We start from the raw sequence: 13,965 nt of genomic DNA on the forward strand, positions 1-13,965 counted from the left end.
CCAGACTGAGATTCATTGGAAGAATCCTAAGGAAATGCAATCCGAAAACAAAGGAAGTAGGTTACAGTACGCTTGTTCGCCCACTGCTTGAATACTGCTCAGCAGTGTGGGATCCGGACCAGATATGGTTGATAGAGGAGATAGAGAAGACCCAACGGAGAGCAGCACGCTTCGTTAGAGGATCATTTAGTAATCGCGAAAGCGTTACGGAGATGATAGATAAACTTCAGTGTAAGACTCTGCAGGAGAGACACTCAGTAGCTCGGTACTGGCTTTTGTTAAAGTTTCGAGAACATACCTTCACCGAAAAGTCAAGCAGTATATTGCACCCTCCTACGTATATCTCGCGAAGAGACCATGAGGATAAAATCAGAGAGATTAGAGCCCACACAGAGGCATACCGACAATCCTTCTTTCCACGAACAATACGATACTGGAATAGAAGGGAGAACCGATAGAGGTACTCAAGGTACCCTCCGCCACACACCGTCAGGTGGCTTGCGGAGTACGGATGTAGATGTAGATGTAGAAAGGAGTTTTGCTATTTGGGGAGCAAAATAACTGATCATAGTCGAAGTAGAGAGGATATTAAATGTAGACTGGTAATGGCAAGGAAAGCGTTTCTGAAGATGAGAAATTTGTTAACATCGAGTATAGATTTAAGTGTCAGGAAGTTGTTTCTGAAAGTATTTGTATGGAGTGTAGCCATGTATGGAAGTGAAACATGGACGATAAATAGTTTGGACAAGAAGAGAATAGAAGCTTTCGAAATGTGATGCCGCAGGAGAATGCTGAGGATTAGATGGGTGGATCACATAACTAATGAGGAGGTACTGAATAGAATTGGGGAGAAGGGGAGTTTGTGGGATAACTGGACTAGAAGAAGGGATCGGTTGGTAGGACATGTTCTGAGGCGTCAAGGGATCACTAACTTAGTACTGGAGGGCAGCGTGGAGGGAGACCAAGAGATGAATACACTAAGCAGATTCAGAAGGATGTAGGTTGCAGTAGGCACTGGGAGATGAAGAAGCTTGCACGGGATAGAACAGCGTGGAGAGCTGCATCAAATTAGTCTCAGGACTGAAGACCACAACAACAACAAGGCAAAATATTTTCTACATAATTTCCAAGTATTTTAAACACTGTAGGACGTGTTGATGTTAACAAAACAATAATTAAAAAAGTATTTGAATCTTATTCCTTGAATTATAATGCATTCGACAGTCACGTCTGAATAAACATGAACTCGAGAGTCCCAACATTAAACTTACCTATAACGTCGATATAGCTTCTAAACTTTACAGGGCGCAACCAGTCGTGGCGATAGAGGGAGTACAGTGTGTCAGCGAAGCCAAACATTTGTGATGCCTCCGGCTGTTGCCCCTCACAAAGATCACCAAAGTCTTCACGAAAGGTGAGGAACTGCTCCTCATAGTACAACAGTCTATCACTCAACAGCGGCCGCCTGTAACATACAAGTCCTGATGTTAAAAGTTAAAAATGAATAAAATCAATATACCAAATTATGTACAGTTTATACAAGTATGTAAAAATATCCAGTATGCGTTTTCACTAAGCAGTGGAGAGCCTGTTGATTTCAAACTTCCTGGCTGGTTAAAACTGTGCGTCGGACAACTGCTCAAAACTGGGATTTTTTGTTATTTTTTAATTAAATGCCTTTTATTGCAACGAATTACAATAAACTACAACGTTACACAATCGTTAATGCAAAGTATAGCCTTTGTCATCACATCCTTTAAATTGCTTACATAAAGGACAGAATTTTTAAAAGCTGTGACAATTCCAGTTTACATTTTGTATCTATGACCCAAAACATTATGACCACCGACCTGCTATCGATATAATCCCGTCCAGACTATAGTAACGTCACCTGGCGAGGAATGACTGCTGGTCAGACACAGAAAAAACGCATCTAGTACCAGCGAGCGTCCTGTCCGTGTGTAGAATGGGGAAGATGTGAGATCTATCAGAGTTTCACCCACGGCAGATTGTGATGGCTAGGAGGCCCGTCAACGTCATTTTGGACTCGGCGCGACCGTGTCTGAGCAGTGCTGTGGTGAGTGTCTTCAACACGGCGAAACCGAAATGATGGTGTCGTTAAAGATCTCGGACGTCGTAGGCTGGGCAGAGTGGTAAAACAGGACGGGCGGCGAACTGTTGCGGCACTAACACGAGACTTTAATCCTGGGCAGAGTTCAAGTGTGTCCGAACACACAGTGTGCTGAAGACTCCTAGCGAGGGGCCTCCACAGCCAACCCACGCACGTGTCAATGTTAACACCACGACACGGGCAACTACGACCGAGAGCGCACATGAACATCGGCAATGGACGTTAGCGCTGTGGAAGAGCATCGCACGGTCTGACGAATCCCAATACCTTCTTCATCATGCTGACCAATCGCCTTCCAGGGGAACAGTCCCTTGACACCCGCACTGTGGTACCGACACAAGCTCGCGGCTGCTCCATTATGCTCTGGGAAACATTCATGTGGGCATATACCGGGTGATCAAAAAGTCTGTATAAATTTGAACACTGAATAAGTCACGGAATAATGTAGATAGAGAGGTACAAATTGACACACATGATTGGAATGACATGGGGTTTTATTAGAACCAAAAAAATACAAAAGTTCAAAAAATGTCCGACAGATGGCGCTTCATCTGAGCAGATTAGCAATAATTAGCATAACCAAGTAAGGCAAAGCAAAGATGATGTTATTTACAGGAAATATGTCCACCATCATTCCTCAACAATAGCTGTAGTCGAGGAATAATGTTGTGAACAGCACTGTGAAGCATGTCCGGAGTTATGGTGAGGCATTGGCGTCGGATGTTGTCTTTCACCATCCCTAGACATGTCGGTCGATCACGATACACTTGCGACTTCAGGTAGCCCCAAAGCCAATAATCGCACGGACTGAGGTCTGGGGACCTGGGAGGCCAAGCATAACGAAAGTGGCGGCTGAGCACACGATCATCACCAAACGACGCGTGCAAGAGATCTTTCACGCGTCTAGCAATATCGGGTGGAGTGCCATCCTGCATAAACATCGTACGTTCCAGCAGGTGTTTATCAGACAGGCTGGGGATGATGCAGTTCTGTAACATATCGGCGTACCTCTCACCCGTCACGGTAGCAGTTACAAAACCAGAATCACGAATTTCCTCGAAGAAAAAAGGCCCGATAACGGAAGATGTAGTAAAATCCAACACATACCGTGACTTTCTCGTCGTGCAATGGAATTCCACGACAGCCGGCCGCGATGGTCTCGCGGTTAAGGCGCTCAGTCCGGAACCGCGCGACTGCTACGGTCGCAGGTTCGAATCCAGCCTCGGGCATGGATGTGTGTGATGTCCTTAGGTTAGTTAGGTTTAAGTAGATCTAAGTTCTAGGGGACTGATGACCACAGAAGTTAAATCCCATAGTGCTCAGAGCCATTTAAACCAATTCCACCACAGTTCTAGGATTTTCGGTAGCCCAAATTCTGGAGTTGTGGGCGTTGACAGACCCTCGGAGCGTGAAATGAGCTTCGTCGGTCCACAACACGTTACTCAACCAATCGTCATCTTCCGCCATCTTTTGAAACGCCCACACCGCAAATGCCCTCCGCTTCACTAAATCGCCAGGTAACAGTTCATGATGCCGATGCATTTTGTACGGATAGCATCGGAGGGTACGCCTAAGTGCCAACCAAACAGTAGTGTATGGAATGCCGGTGCGACGTGCGACTGCACGAGCGCTGACTTCGCCGTGCATAGACGAACCCGCTACAGTCTCCATTTCTTCCTGAACTGTCTCAGCAGCATTACGCCTTGTGCTCGGTCGGCTACTGCGGGGTCTATCGTCTAAACAACCCGCGGCTTCGAACTTCGAAATGATTCTCGCCACAACTGTATTTGTCAATGGACCTTCACCCGTTCGAATCCTCTTACTATGGCGATAGGATCGTAACGCTGAATTAGCACATTCCCCATTCCGATAATACAGCTTCACTAAAAGCGCCTTATCAGGTAGCGTCAACATGCTGCAACTTCTGGCGCATCTGATTCCCTCGCTCATTGCACCTCCTTTTATACACGATTGTCATGCGCAGTCACTGACGTTTTGCTGTCCAGCGCCATCTGTCGGACATTTTGTGAACTTTGTTTTTTTTTTGGTTCTGATAAAGCCCCATGTCATTCCACGCATGTGTGTCAATTTTTACCTCTCTATCTACATTATTCCGTGGTTTATTAAGTTTTCAAATTTATACTGACTTTTTGATTACCCGTTATATGTGGGCTCACCGGTCATTTGGCCATCTTCTCCTGTGCGGATGCACAAACAGTGCCAGAACTATTACGGGAATCGGCAGGAAAGCCGCGAGTAAAGAGTATAATGGGCAGCGGCACTATGAATATAGTGCGGGAGAATAAGTGGGTCTCACGGGAGGCGTGCCAGAGATAAGTCCCTGCAGTCGCACTATCCTCTGTGTCGTCGATGGCTCAGATGGATAGAGGGTCTGCCATGTAAGTAGGAGATCCCGGGTTCGAGTCCCCGTTGGGGCACACATTTTCAATTGTCCCCGTTGGCTGTATGCAGGTAGGGGTATTCATGTCATTGTAATTGCATTCATGTGGGCACCCCTGGGTTAAGTGAAGCTCGCGCAAGGCATCATGGCAGCCAAAGAGTATCGTATGCGGCACGCAGACCATGTACACCCCTTCATGATGATCATGTTTCTCGTTGGCAGTGGCATTTTTTATCAAGATAATGCGCCATGCCGCAAGGCCATGAGCGCGATGGAGCGGTTCGAGGAACACAGTGTCGAATTCTAATCGATATCCTGCTCCCCCAGTTCGCCAGATCTGAACGGAATTGAATAGGCCTACATCTGGATTCCGATTGAACGTGGCGTCTGAGCTCATCGTCTGCTGCCCGAAATTTACGGGAACTGGGTGATTTGTGTGTGCAAATGTGGTGCGAAAACCCTCCAGTGGCCGGCCCTTGTGGCCGAGCGGTTCTAGGCGCTTCAGTCTGGAACCGCTCGACCGCTACGGTCGCAGGTTCGAATCCTGCCTCGGGCATGGATGTGTGTGATGTCCTTAGGTTAGATAGGTTTAAGTAGTTCTAAGTTCTAGGTGACTGATGACCTCAGAAGTTAAGTCCAATAGTAGTCAGAGCCATTTGAACCCTCCAGTGAACTACCAAGGCCTCATTGCTTCCTTGCCACGACGTGTCACAGTTGTTATTCGTGCCAAACGTGGACATACCGGCAATTATGTAGGTGGCTATAATGTTCTGGCTCATCAGGTGTCAAAAGTCATCGGATACCTTCTAATACCGTGTCGAACCTCCTTTTACCTGGGGAAGCGCAGCAACTGGACGTGACTTGGACTCCACAAGTCAGTGGAAGTCCCCCGTAACAATATTGAGCTATGCTGCCTCTACACTTGTCCATAACTGCGAAAACGCGAAAGGCTTGCCGATGCAGGATTCTGTGCACAAATTGACCTGTCGATTATGTCCCAGAAATTTTCGATTGAATTCTGTTTGGCCGATCTGGCCGGCGAAACCATTTGCTCCAACTGCCAGAATGTTCTCCAAAAGCAGTCGCATTCAAATGTGGGACAGTATCATGGTGCATCCTCATTCATAAAAATACTATCGTTGAATGGCTGCAAATCAGCTACAAATAGTCTAACATAACTATTTCCTGAGAATGACCCATTGATTTGAGGCTGAACATCATGTCCATTCCATATAAACACAAAACACACCGTTACAGAGCCACCACAAGCTTGCTCATTGCCTTGTTGACTGTCTGGGTCTATGGCTTCAAGGGACTTCGTCACACACTAACCCTACCGTCAGCTCTTGTCAACTTACGCCAGACGTTTCCTGATCGATGCGTTCGTCATATGCCCACATGGATTTCTGCGATTATTTCACGCAGTGTGACGCTGTGGATCTCGGAATAGTGAATTCCCTAATGATTTTCAAAATGGAAACTCCCATGCATCTAGCTCCATCCACCACTACGTTCAGTTTATTAATTGCCGTCGTGCGAGCATAATGAAGTCGCAAACCTTTTCACAGTCGCGGAACATTTTCTCGCTCCTCTGCTAGTATTTCGTTTGAATTGATTTCAGATGTTAATTCGCGAAGTTAAACAGCACAACTGGAAAAGCTGCTTCGGAATATACGTTGTCTTTAAAACAGAAAATCACGTGTATTGCAAGAAAGTGAACATGTGATATTTATGACAATGAGTTGCATCATTTCTTCAAATTTGTTACAAATGGAGGTATTTAGGCCACGTTTATGTCAAATTCACTGTATGCATAATAAAATCGCGATCTGAAATACAAAACACTTTGAGCTACTCTGGCACGAATCACGACCCATCTTTACACCTTTACTTCCGCTAGTACCGCATCTGGGACATTCCAATCTTCACAGTAGTTCTCCTGCATACGTGCCGGACCATCACACCTGGAAGTAAGATACTGCAGTGGAATGACCTGGAGCTTCGCCTGCTAAATGAAAGTTCACTCTGTAGCAGAGTGTGCGATCATTTGAAACTGCTGGGGTCGAGACCCGATGCGGCACACTCTTTTACGCAGCCAGAAAGTTTAGTCTCGAAAATAACTCACGGAGCATCTGTAATAACCCTGATTCTCAAACCTGGTAGGACAGCTCATGGCACAATACTCAAACAAAGATGACATCTGATCAATAAATGCAAATGTAACGTCGAATAATTCCACTTATACGGTGCCTTTCAGCTAATCCAACGGCTGGGAACATTGTGATCTGGTCACTTAAGGCATTTCAAGTTGCCTTTACAACCACTAAAAATTTGTCTTTACTTGACAATAGGCGTTTGGTTTAACTCATGTTTAATCACTTTCAGTTGTTGTATTTTCATCTAGTTTCTACATAAAACCGGAAGTGCCGATTGCTTGTACATCTGTCGCTTATTCCATTCTTTCACACTGGAATTTTTGACCTCTTCGCATCTTTACAAGCAGTACAAGTTACTGACTTAAGACACGACGAAATAACACACCACTAATGAACATAAATGTATCTTTACCCAGCCGCTGGAGATGTTGCATCACGTGTGGTGCAGTGGGTCTCTCGTTTGATAGGGCAAATTATCAAAGAACAATTGGTGTCCATAACACATGGACCTCGGATGAGCGGACCGTACACCGATTCGATGTGTATGTACCAGGTAATCTGATGATGAGCCTTGAAGCCTCAAAATTGACCATGGTATAATAAAATGCTCAACAATTAATTTGAGTCTGAGACTATTTCTAGTTTTCCTAATTAAAATACGACTTCATTCCCAATAACCCTGTTAATGACAGATAGTTTAAATATGACTGTTTGAAATGCATGAAAAGTCGTACCCCCCATAGTTCTCGAATGTCACCATTATTTGAGAGCAGTATCGTCGATTATAAAAGGGTGAAGGTGCATGGTAACGAATTGAGTCTGATATCTGGGTTCCCAGTTTCACTGAAAAGCAATAGTTGCCAACATATGTGATATCATCGTGCTGAAAATTATGTCAGTTCCTTGTAATGCATTCCAGTTACAAGCTTGGACATAAAGTACCATTCTTGCTCCGCTAGGTGCATGTAAACTTCGTGCCAGGGCGAAATTCATCTGTTTCGTAAGACAAAGATGGAAGCAGGTGGATAATGACAATGGTCAAGATAATTACTATAATGTGGTTTCCTTGGGGATGATTTTCTAGATTCAACCCAAGAATGCAGGAACGAGGTGAGTGTATGAGTTCCACTGAAACAATGTGTAAGGGCAAGCATCGGAATTTATGGACAGTTTCCCGCTCTACTACATACCAGTAGTGTTGCAATGTTTTCTATCACAGTCAGTTTAGGAGCAGGTGCATTGGAGCACAGAGTGACAAGTCAACAGAAGACAAAATAAATAACGCGATTTTGATTGATTATGGTCCTTAAGGTGCCTTAGACAACGACTGACAGCCGCCTTTCTTTACTCGCCATAGGGAATTGGAGTCTGCAGAGACTGTGTATAAATGCTTGATAGACGAATACCATGGCAGACAATCGTAGTCAGTGTGCGCAGAAAGGCTGTCCCCAAGGGTCATTGTGCGATCCATAGTTATGGCTTGCGGCACTGGAGCTATTACTACCGATGTTATGCGACTGCAGTTATTAACTGGACTGTTGCAATTTTCAGATGACATGCTGTAAATGGTGACACCAGAACTATAGAAGATACGTGAAATGCTGCGCTACATTAAGTAGAAGCATTCTATCACAGCTCCACTACTGCCATTGCAGCCCAGTGCCCCCTGATGCACCTTTCGCTTTCGGTCACACTAAATTACGCCACACCTCAGGTTCTTCACCTGCAGTCATCTAATGGTCCTTGGCAATAATCTCTCATCTACAATTCTGCATCTTCTTCAGGTTGGCCACTGCCAAAAGTTCCGGTTCCATCGGTACTAATACTGCCAGCTCCATCACCAACCCCCTTGCCACCACCATTGCCGGTAGTTCCAACCATATTCGCTGTCACTGCATTGATATCATCACCATTATAAGCTCCTGTTAATGCCACCACCTACATCCAACTGGTGTCAGCTACTATCCCTGAACCTCAGCCTCAAAAAAATGGAAAAAAATGAACTAACCCACTGAAGACTTCGCTGAATTCACATAGATGCAATCATTACAAACCCCATACATTCATCTTGACATTCCACTTTCCAATTCACCTCCCCCAAAACTTACTCTTTCATACTGTCCCAAGATATATGAAAATTTCATAACCCAAAAATACCATAACAGAAAACCTGAAAATATAGCTCAAACTCATAATTATCCGAAATAATACGTAATAAATATACTATCATCATCAAATGCATCCATTCCCACTTCAACACCCACCTACTCTGCAGTCCGCGTGCCCTTGGTTCCAATGCCACTGTTCAACAACTCCCTGTCTCCTTCTCTACCCAGACAATGATATGCTCCAGACCAACTGCTAACGGTAGGGGATAACAACCTTGAGACCTCTGTGGAGAGTATCACGCAGAAAATAAACTCCATCCCCAACACAGAAATCCAAATCAAGATCCATATCCATAAGAAACACGTTCCCGCTAATTTAGTCCGTCTTTTCTCAGAGTCCTACAGCAGCATTGACCAACTAGTCAAAAAAAGATGCTTCATTTGTATTCAGTGGCTTAAAGTCAAACCATCCAAACCCCAGCTGCAAGTCATCCATTTCCTCCACTGTCTCCAGTATAGTGAGCCCACACAAGCCAGTATAAAAAATTTACCAACGTATCACCACTGTAAACATCATCACCTTCACAAAGACTCTCCTGACCTCCAGACGAAGACAGATTTAGTACCACAGTCATCAAAAATATAAAAAATGGTTCAAATGGCTCTGAGCACTATGGGACTTAACTTCTGAGGTCATCAGTCCCCTAGAACTTAGAACTACTTAACCCTAACTAACCTAAAGACATCACACACACACCCATGCCCGAGGCAGGATTCGAACCTGCGACCGTAGCGGTCGCGCGGCACCAGACTGTAGCGCCTAGAATCGCTCGGCCACCTCGGCCGGACCCCCTGCGGGTCCGGGGTAAGAATAGGCCCGAGGTATTCCTGCCTGTCGTAAGAGGCGACTAAAAGGAGTTTCAACTGTTTCGGCCTTCCATGTGATGGTCCCCCTTGGGGTTTGACCTCCATTTTTCATAATTCTACAGAAGTACGAGCCTTTTGGGGAAGGACACCTTACGTGGTGTACCACTGGTCCTAAGTGCACTAAGATCTTGGCACTCAGCATTGTACCGGCGTTGTAACCATGCCCGCTATTCCTCAAATTGGTCCTAACGCCTGATGGGTTGTACAAGTTACGCCCATAGTGCGTCCCCATCTGCACCAGCGATCATGATGGACTTTCCATGGCACCAGAAATCCAGCACGATAGCCAGCCCGTTGTGGTGGGGTCGTCATGTATCCTCTAGGTTGTAGCCGCCTGACAACACAGGGATCGTACTGCTGATACCTGAGCTGCACCCTACCCACGTTGGCCAAGGAGTAGATGCCCGTCTCCTTGGGGCATCAGGACTCCCGGCAACAGTCATCCTGCCAGGTGGCCCTTGCTGAGGCTGGGTGGCGCCCGTGGGGAGAGCCCCTGGTCGGAGTGGGTGGTATCGGGGCGGACGTTTCGCAGATGAAACGTCAACACGTATCAGGTCGCTCTGCGGCCGAGTCTTTCAAAAGAAAAGGTACCGTTTCTAGTTCTGGTTCTCCTGCCCTTTCCCCCTTGGCCACTCCCTGGGAGGAGGGACAGGCCCGCCGGCTTGGGGCGAAGTACTTCCCCCGCTATTTGGTCTGTTCTCGAACCGATGGGGGGACGTTCGCCACCTCCAAGCCCATGTTCTTTGTTCAGCACATTGAGGACATCTTCGGGGAAATTGAGGCTCTCAGCAAGATGCGTTCAGGGTCCGTTCTTATCAAGACCACCTCCGCCACACAGTCGGCAGCGCTCCAGGCGTGCGACCGCCTAGGGGACATCCCAGTGTCCATCGTCCCGCATATGACACTAAATAGGACGCAGGGGGTTATTTTTCATCGTGACCTCCTGCTACAATCTGACGAGGAGCTCAGGGCCAACCTGGAGCGCCGAGGCGTGCATTTCGTCCGGCGAGTCCAGCGCGGCCCCAAAGACCGTCGCATCGACACCGGGGCCTTTATCCTCGCCGTCAAGGGGGACGTTCTCCCGGAGAAGGTAAAGGTGATGTGCTACAGGTGTGACGTGCGACCTTACCTATGCGCTGTTTTCGGTGTTTGCGCTTTGGGTACATGTCGTCACGGTGTGAGGCTGAGCCCCTTTGTGGCGATTGCGGACGTCCTCTTCGTGAGGAACATACATGCACCCCACCACCTCAGTGCATTAATTGCCCTGGCCTCCACTCGCCTAGATCCTCAGACTGCCCCGCATATCAGAAGGAGAAGAAGATACAAGAACTCAAAACTTTGGATCGGCTCTCGTATTCTGAGGCCAGGAAGAAGTATGACCGCCTCCATCCCGTGCCGTTGACCACTTCGTTTGCCTCAGTTGTGTCCACTCCTTCCGCGGTATCCTCACCCCTATCCTGTCCCCCCTCCGCCTCCTCCGACCATCAGGGGGCTCTGCCTCCGCCTCCCAAATCCCTCCCTTCCAAATCCTCCTCCCCCGTGGCCCCCGCCCCCTCTGCCCCAGGGGTCACCCTTCCTCCTCCTCCTCCTCCTCTCCCCCCACCACCTGAGAAGCGATCCTCTTCTCAGGCATCCATCGGGGAAACGTTCCGGACCCCAGCTTCCGAGGTCCGGCGTTCCAAAATGGACCCCGCGCGTGAGGACCTTCCTCGGGTCCAGCCCACCATCCGTGTGCCTCCTCGGCCTTCCAAGAAGGCCTCAAAGAAGAAGTCTCTATCCCCCTCCCCACCCCGGCGCGTTTCATCTGACGATCCATCCATGAGTCGCTGCTCTCGGCCGTCCTCAGTTTCGCCGGGACGCTCTGCTGCCAGGCGCTCAGCTGGCCTCTCGTTGGCAAATGATGCTGCCCCTCCTTCACAACCAGGAACAGCGGCCGCAGCTGGCGATGAGTCGATGGAACCAGATCCGCCTCCCGTCGGTTGTAGCGTTGTTCCCTCGCAACCTGGCCCTCGGCGGCCGTCGAGGTGACCAGCTCTTCCCCCGTCTCGTTCCCCCAACTTTTTGACTAGCGATGACGTTGTTTCATTGGGACATAAGAGGTATTCGATCTAATCGGGAGGAATTACAACTGCTCCTCCGCCTGCACTGTCCGCTCGTCCTTGGTCTCCAGGAAACCAAGTTGCGCCCGACTGACCGTATTGCCTTTACCCATTATACCTCGGAGCGGTATGACCTCACCCCTGTGGACGGTATCCCAGCTCATGGTGGGGTCATGTTGCTCGTTCGGGACGATGTCTATTACCATCCCATCCCATTGACCACCCCACTCCAAGCAATAGCTGTCCGCATTACTCTTTCTGCTTTTACTTTTTTAGTTTGTACCATCTACACTCCACCGTCATCTGCTGTTAGTCGGGCTGACATGATGCACCCTATCGTTCAGCTTCCCCCGCCGTTTTTATTGTTTGGCGACTTCAATGCCCATCATCCCCTTTGGGGCTCTCCTGCATCCTGTCAAAGAGGCTCACTCTTGGCAGATGTCTTCAACCATCTCAATCTTGTCTGCCTCAATACCGGTGCCCCGACTTTCCTCTCGGACTCTACTCATACCTACACCCACTTGGACCTCTCGATCTGTTCTACCACTCTTGCCCGTCGGTTCGAGTGGTATGTCCTTTCTGACACCTATTCGAGCGACCACTTCCCCTGTGTCGTTCGTCTCCTGCACCACACCCCATCCCCACGTCCTTCGAGCTGGAACATACCGAAAGCTGACTGGGGACTTTACTCCTCCCTGGCGACCTTTCCGGACCACGATTTTCTCAGTTGTGACAGTCAGGTCGAATACCTCATGGCTGTTATCATCAATGCTGCCGAACATTCCATTCCTCGTACTACCTCTTCTTCACGTCGCGTTTCCGTCCCCTGGTGGAACGAGGCTTGTAGGGACGCTATCCGTGCTCGACGACGTGCTTTACGCACCTTTCGCCGCCATCCTACGTTGGCGAATTGTATTGAATACAAACGACTCCGAGCGCAATGCCGTAGAGTCATCAAAGACAGCAAAAAAGCTTGTTGGGCCTCTTTCACCAGCTCCTTTAACGGTTTCACTCCCTCTTCTGTCGTTTGGGGTAGCCTGCGCCGGCTGTCGGGCATTAAGGCCCACTCCTCGGTACCTGGCCTGACATCAGGTAATGCGGTCCTTGTTGATCCTGTGGCTGTCTCCAACGCCTTTGGCCGCTTTTTCGCGGAGGTTTCAAGCTCCGCCCATTACCACCCTGCCTTCCTTCCCAGGAAAGAGGCAGAAGAGGCTCGGCGATCCTCCTTCCACTCGCTGAATCTGGAAACTTATAATGCCCCCTTTACTATGCGGGAACTCGAACGTGCGCTTGCATTGTCCCGGTCCTCTGCTCCGGGGCCAGATGCCATTCACGTTCAGATGCTGGCACACCTTTCTCCGGCGGGCAAAAGCTTCCTTCTTCATACCTACAATCGCGTCTGGACCGAAGGTCAGGTCCCCATGCGTTGGCGTGACGCCGTCGTTGTTCCTATATCCAAACCCGGGAAGGATAGACACCTTCCTTCTAGTTACCACCCCATTTCTCTTACAAGCTGTGTCTGTAAGGTGATGGAGTGCATGGTTAATGCTCGGTTAGTCTGGATTCTTGAATCTCGACAGCTACTTACTAATGTCCAATGTGGCTTTCGTCGCCGCCGCTCTGCTGTTGACCACCTTGTGACCTTGTCGACATTCATCATGAACAACTTTTTGCAAAGGCGCCAAACGGTAGCCGTGTTCTTCGACTTGGAGAAGGCTTATGATACCTGTTGGAGAGGAGGTATCCTCCGCACTATGCACAGGTGGGGCCTACGCGGTCGCCTGCCCCCTTTTATTGATTCCTTTTTAACGGATCGAAAGTTTAGGGTATGTGTGGGTTCCGTATTGTCCGACGTCTTCCTCCAGGAGAACGGAGTGCCTCAGGGCTCCGTCTTGAGTGTAGCCCTTTTTGCCATCGCGATCAATCCAATTATGGATTCCATTCCACCTAATGTCTCAGGCTCTCTCTTTGTCGATAACTTCGCGATCTACTACAGTGCCCAGAGAACATGTCTCCTGGAGCGCTGACTTCAGCGTTGTCTAGACAGCCTCTACTCATGGAGCGTGGCAAATGGCTTCCGGTTCTCTGAAGAGAAGATGGTTTGTGTCAACTTTTGGCGATATAAAGCGTTCCTTCCGCCATC

The 13,965-nt window shown here is 48.3% G+C and overlaps 1 protein-coding gene across 1 annotated transcript in view; it reads right to left on the reverse strand.

Annotated features, from left to right (window-relative positions):
• Positions 1 to 13,965, reverse strand: part of LOC126413243 (uncharacterized) — a 161,767-nt gene that overhangs the window by 18,759 nt on the left and 129,043 nt on the right. The window contains exon 7 of the mRNA XM_050083143.1: positions 1,272 to 1,465. Coding sequence (XP_049939100.1) covers positions 1,272 to 1,465 — 194 coding nt within the window. The remainder of the gene's footprint in view (positions 1 to 1,271; positions 1,466 to 13,965) is intronic.

The sequence above is a fragment of the Schistocerca serialis genome, chromosome 7, assembly GCF_023864345.2.
Source record: "Schistocerca serialis cubense isolate TAMUIC-IGC-003099 chromosome 7, iqSchSeri2.2, whole genome shotgun sequence".
NCBI lineage: Eukaryota > Metazoa > Arthropoda > Insecta > Orthoptera > Acrididae > Schistocerca > Schistocerca serialis.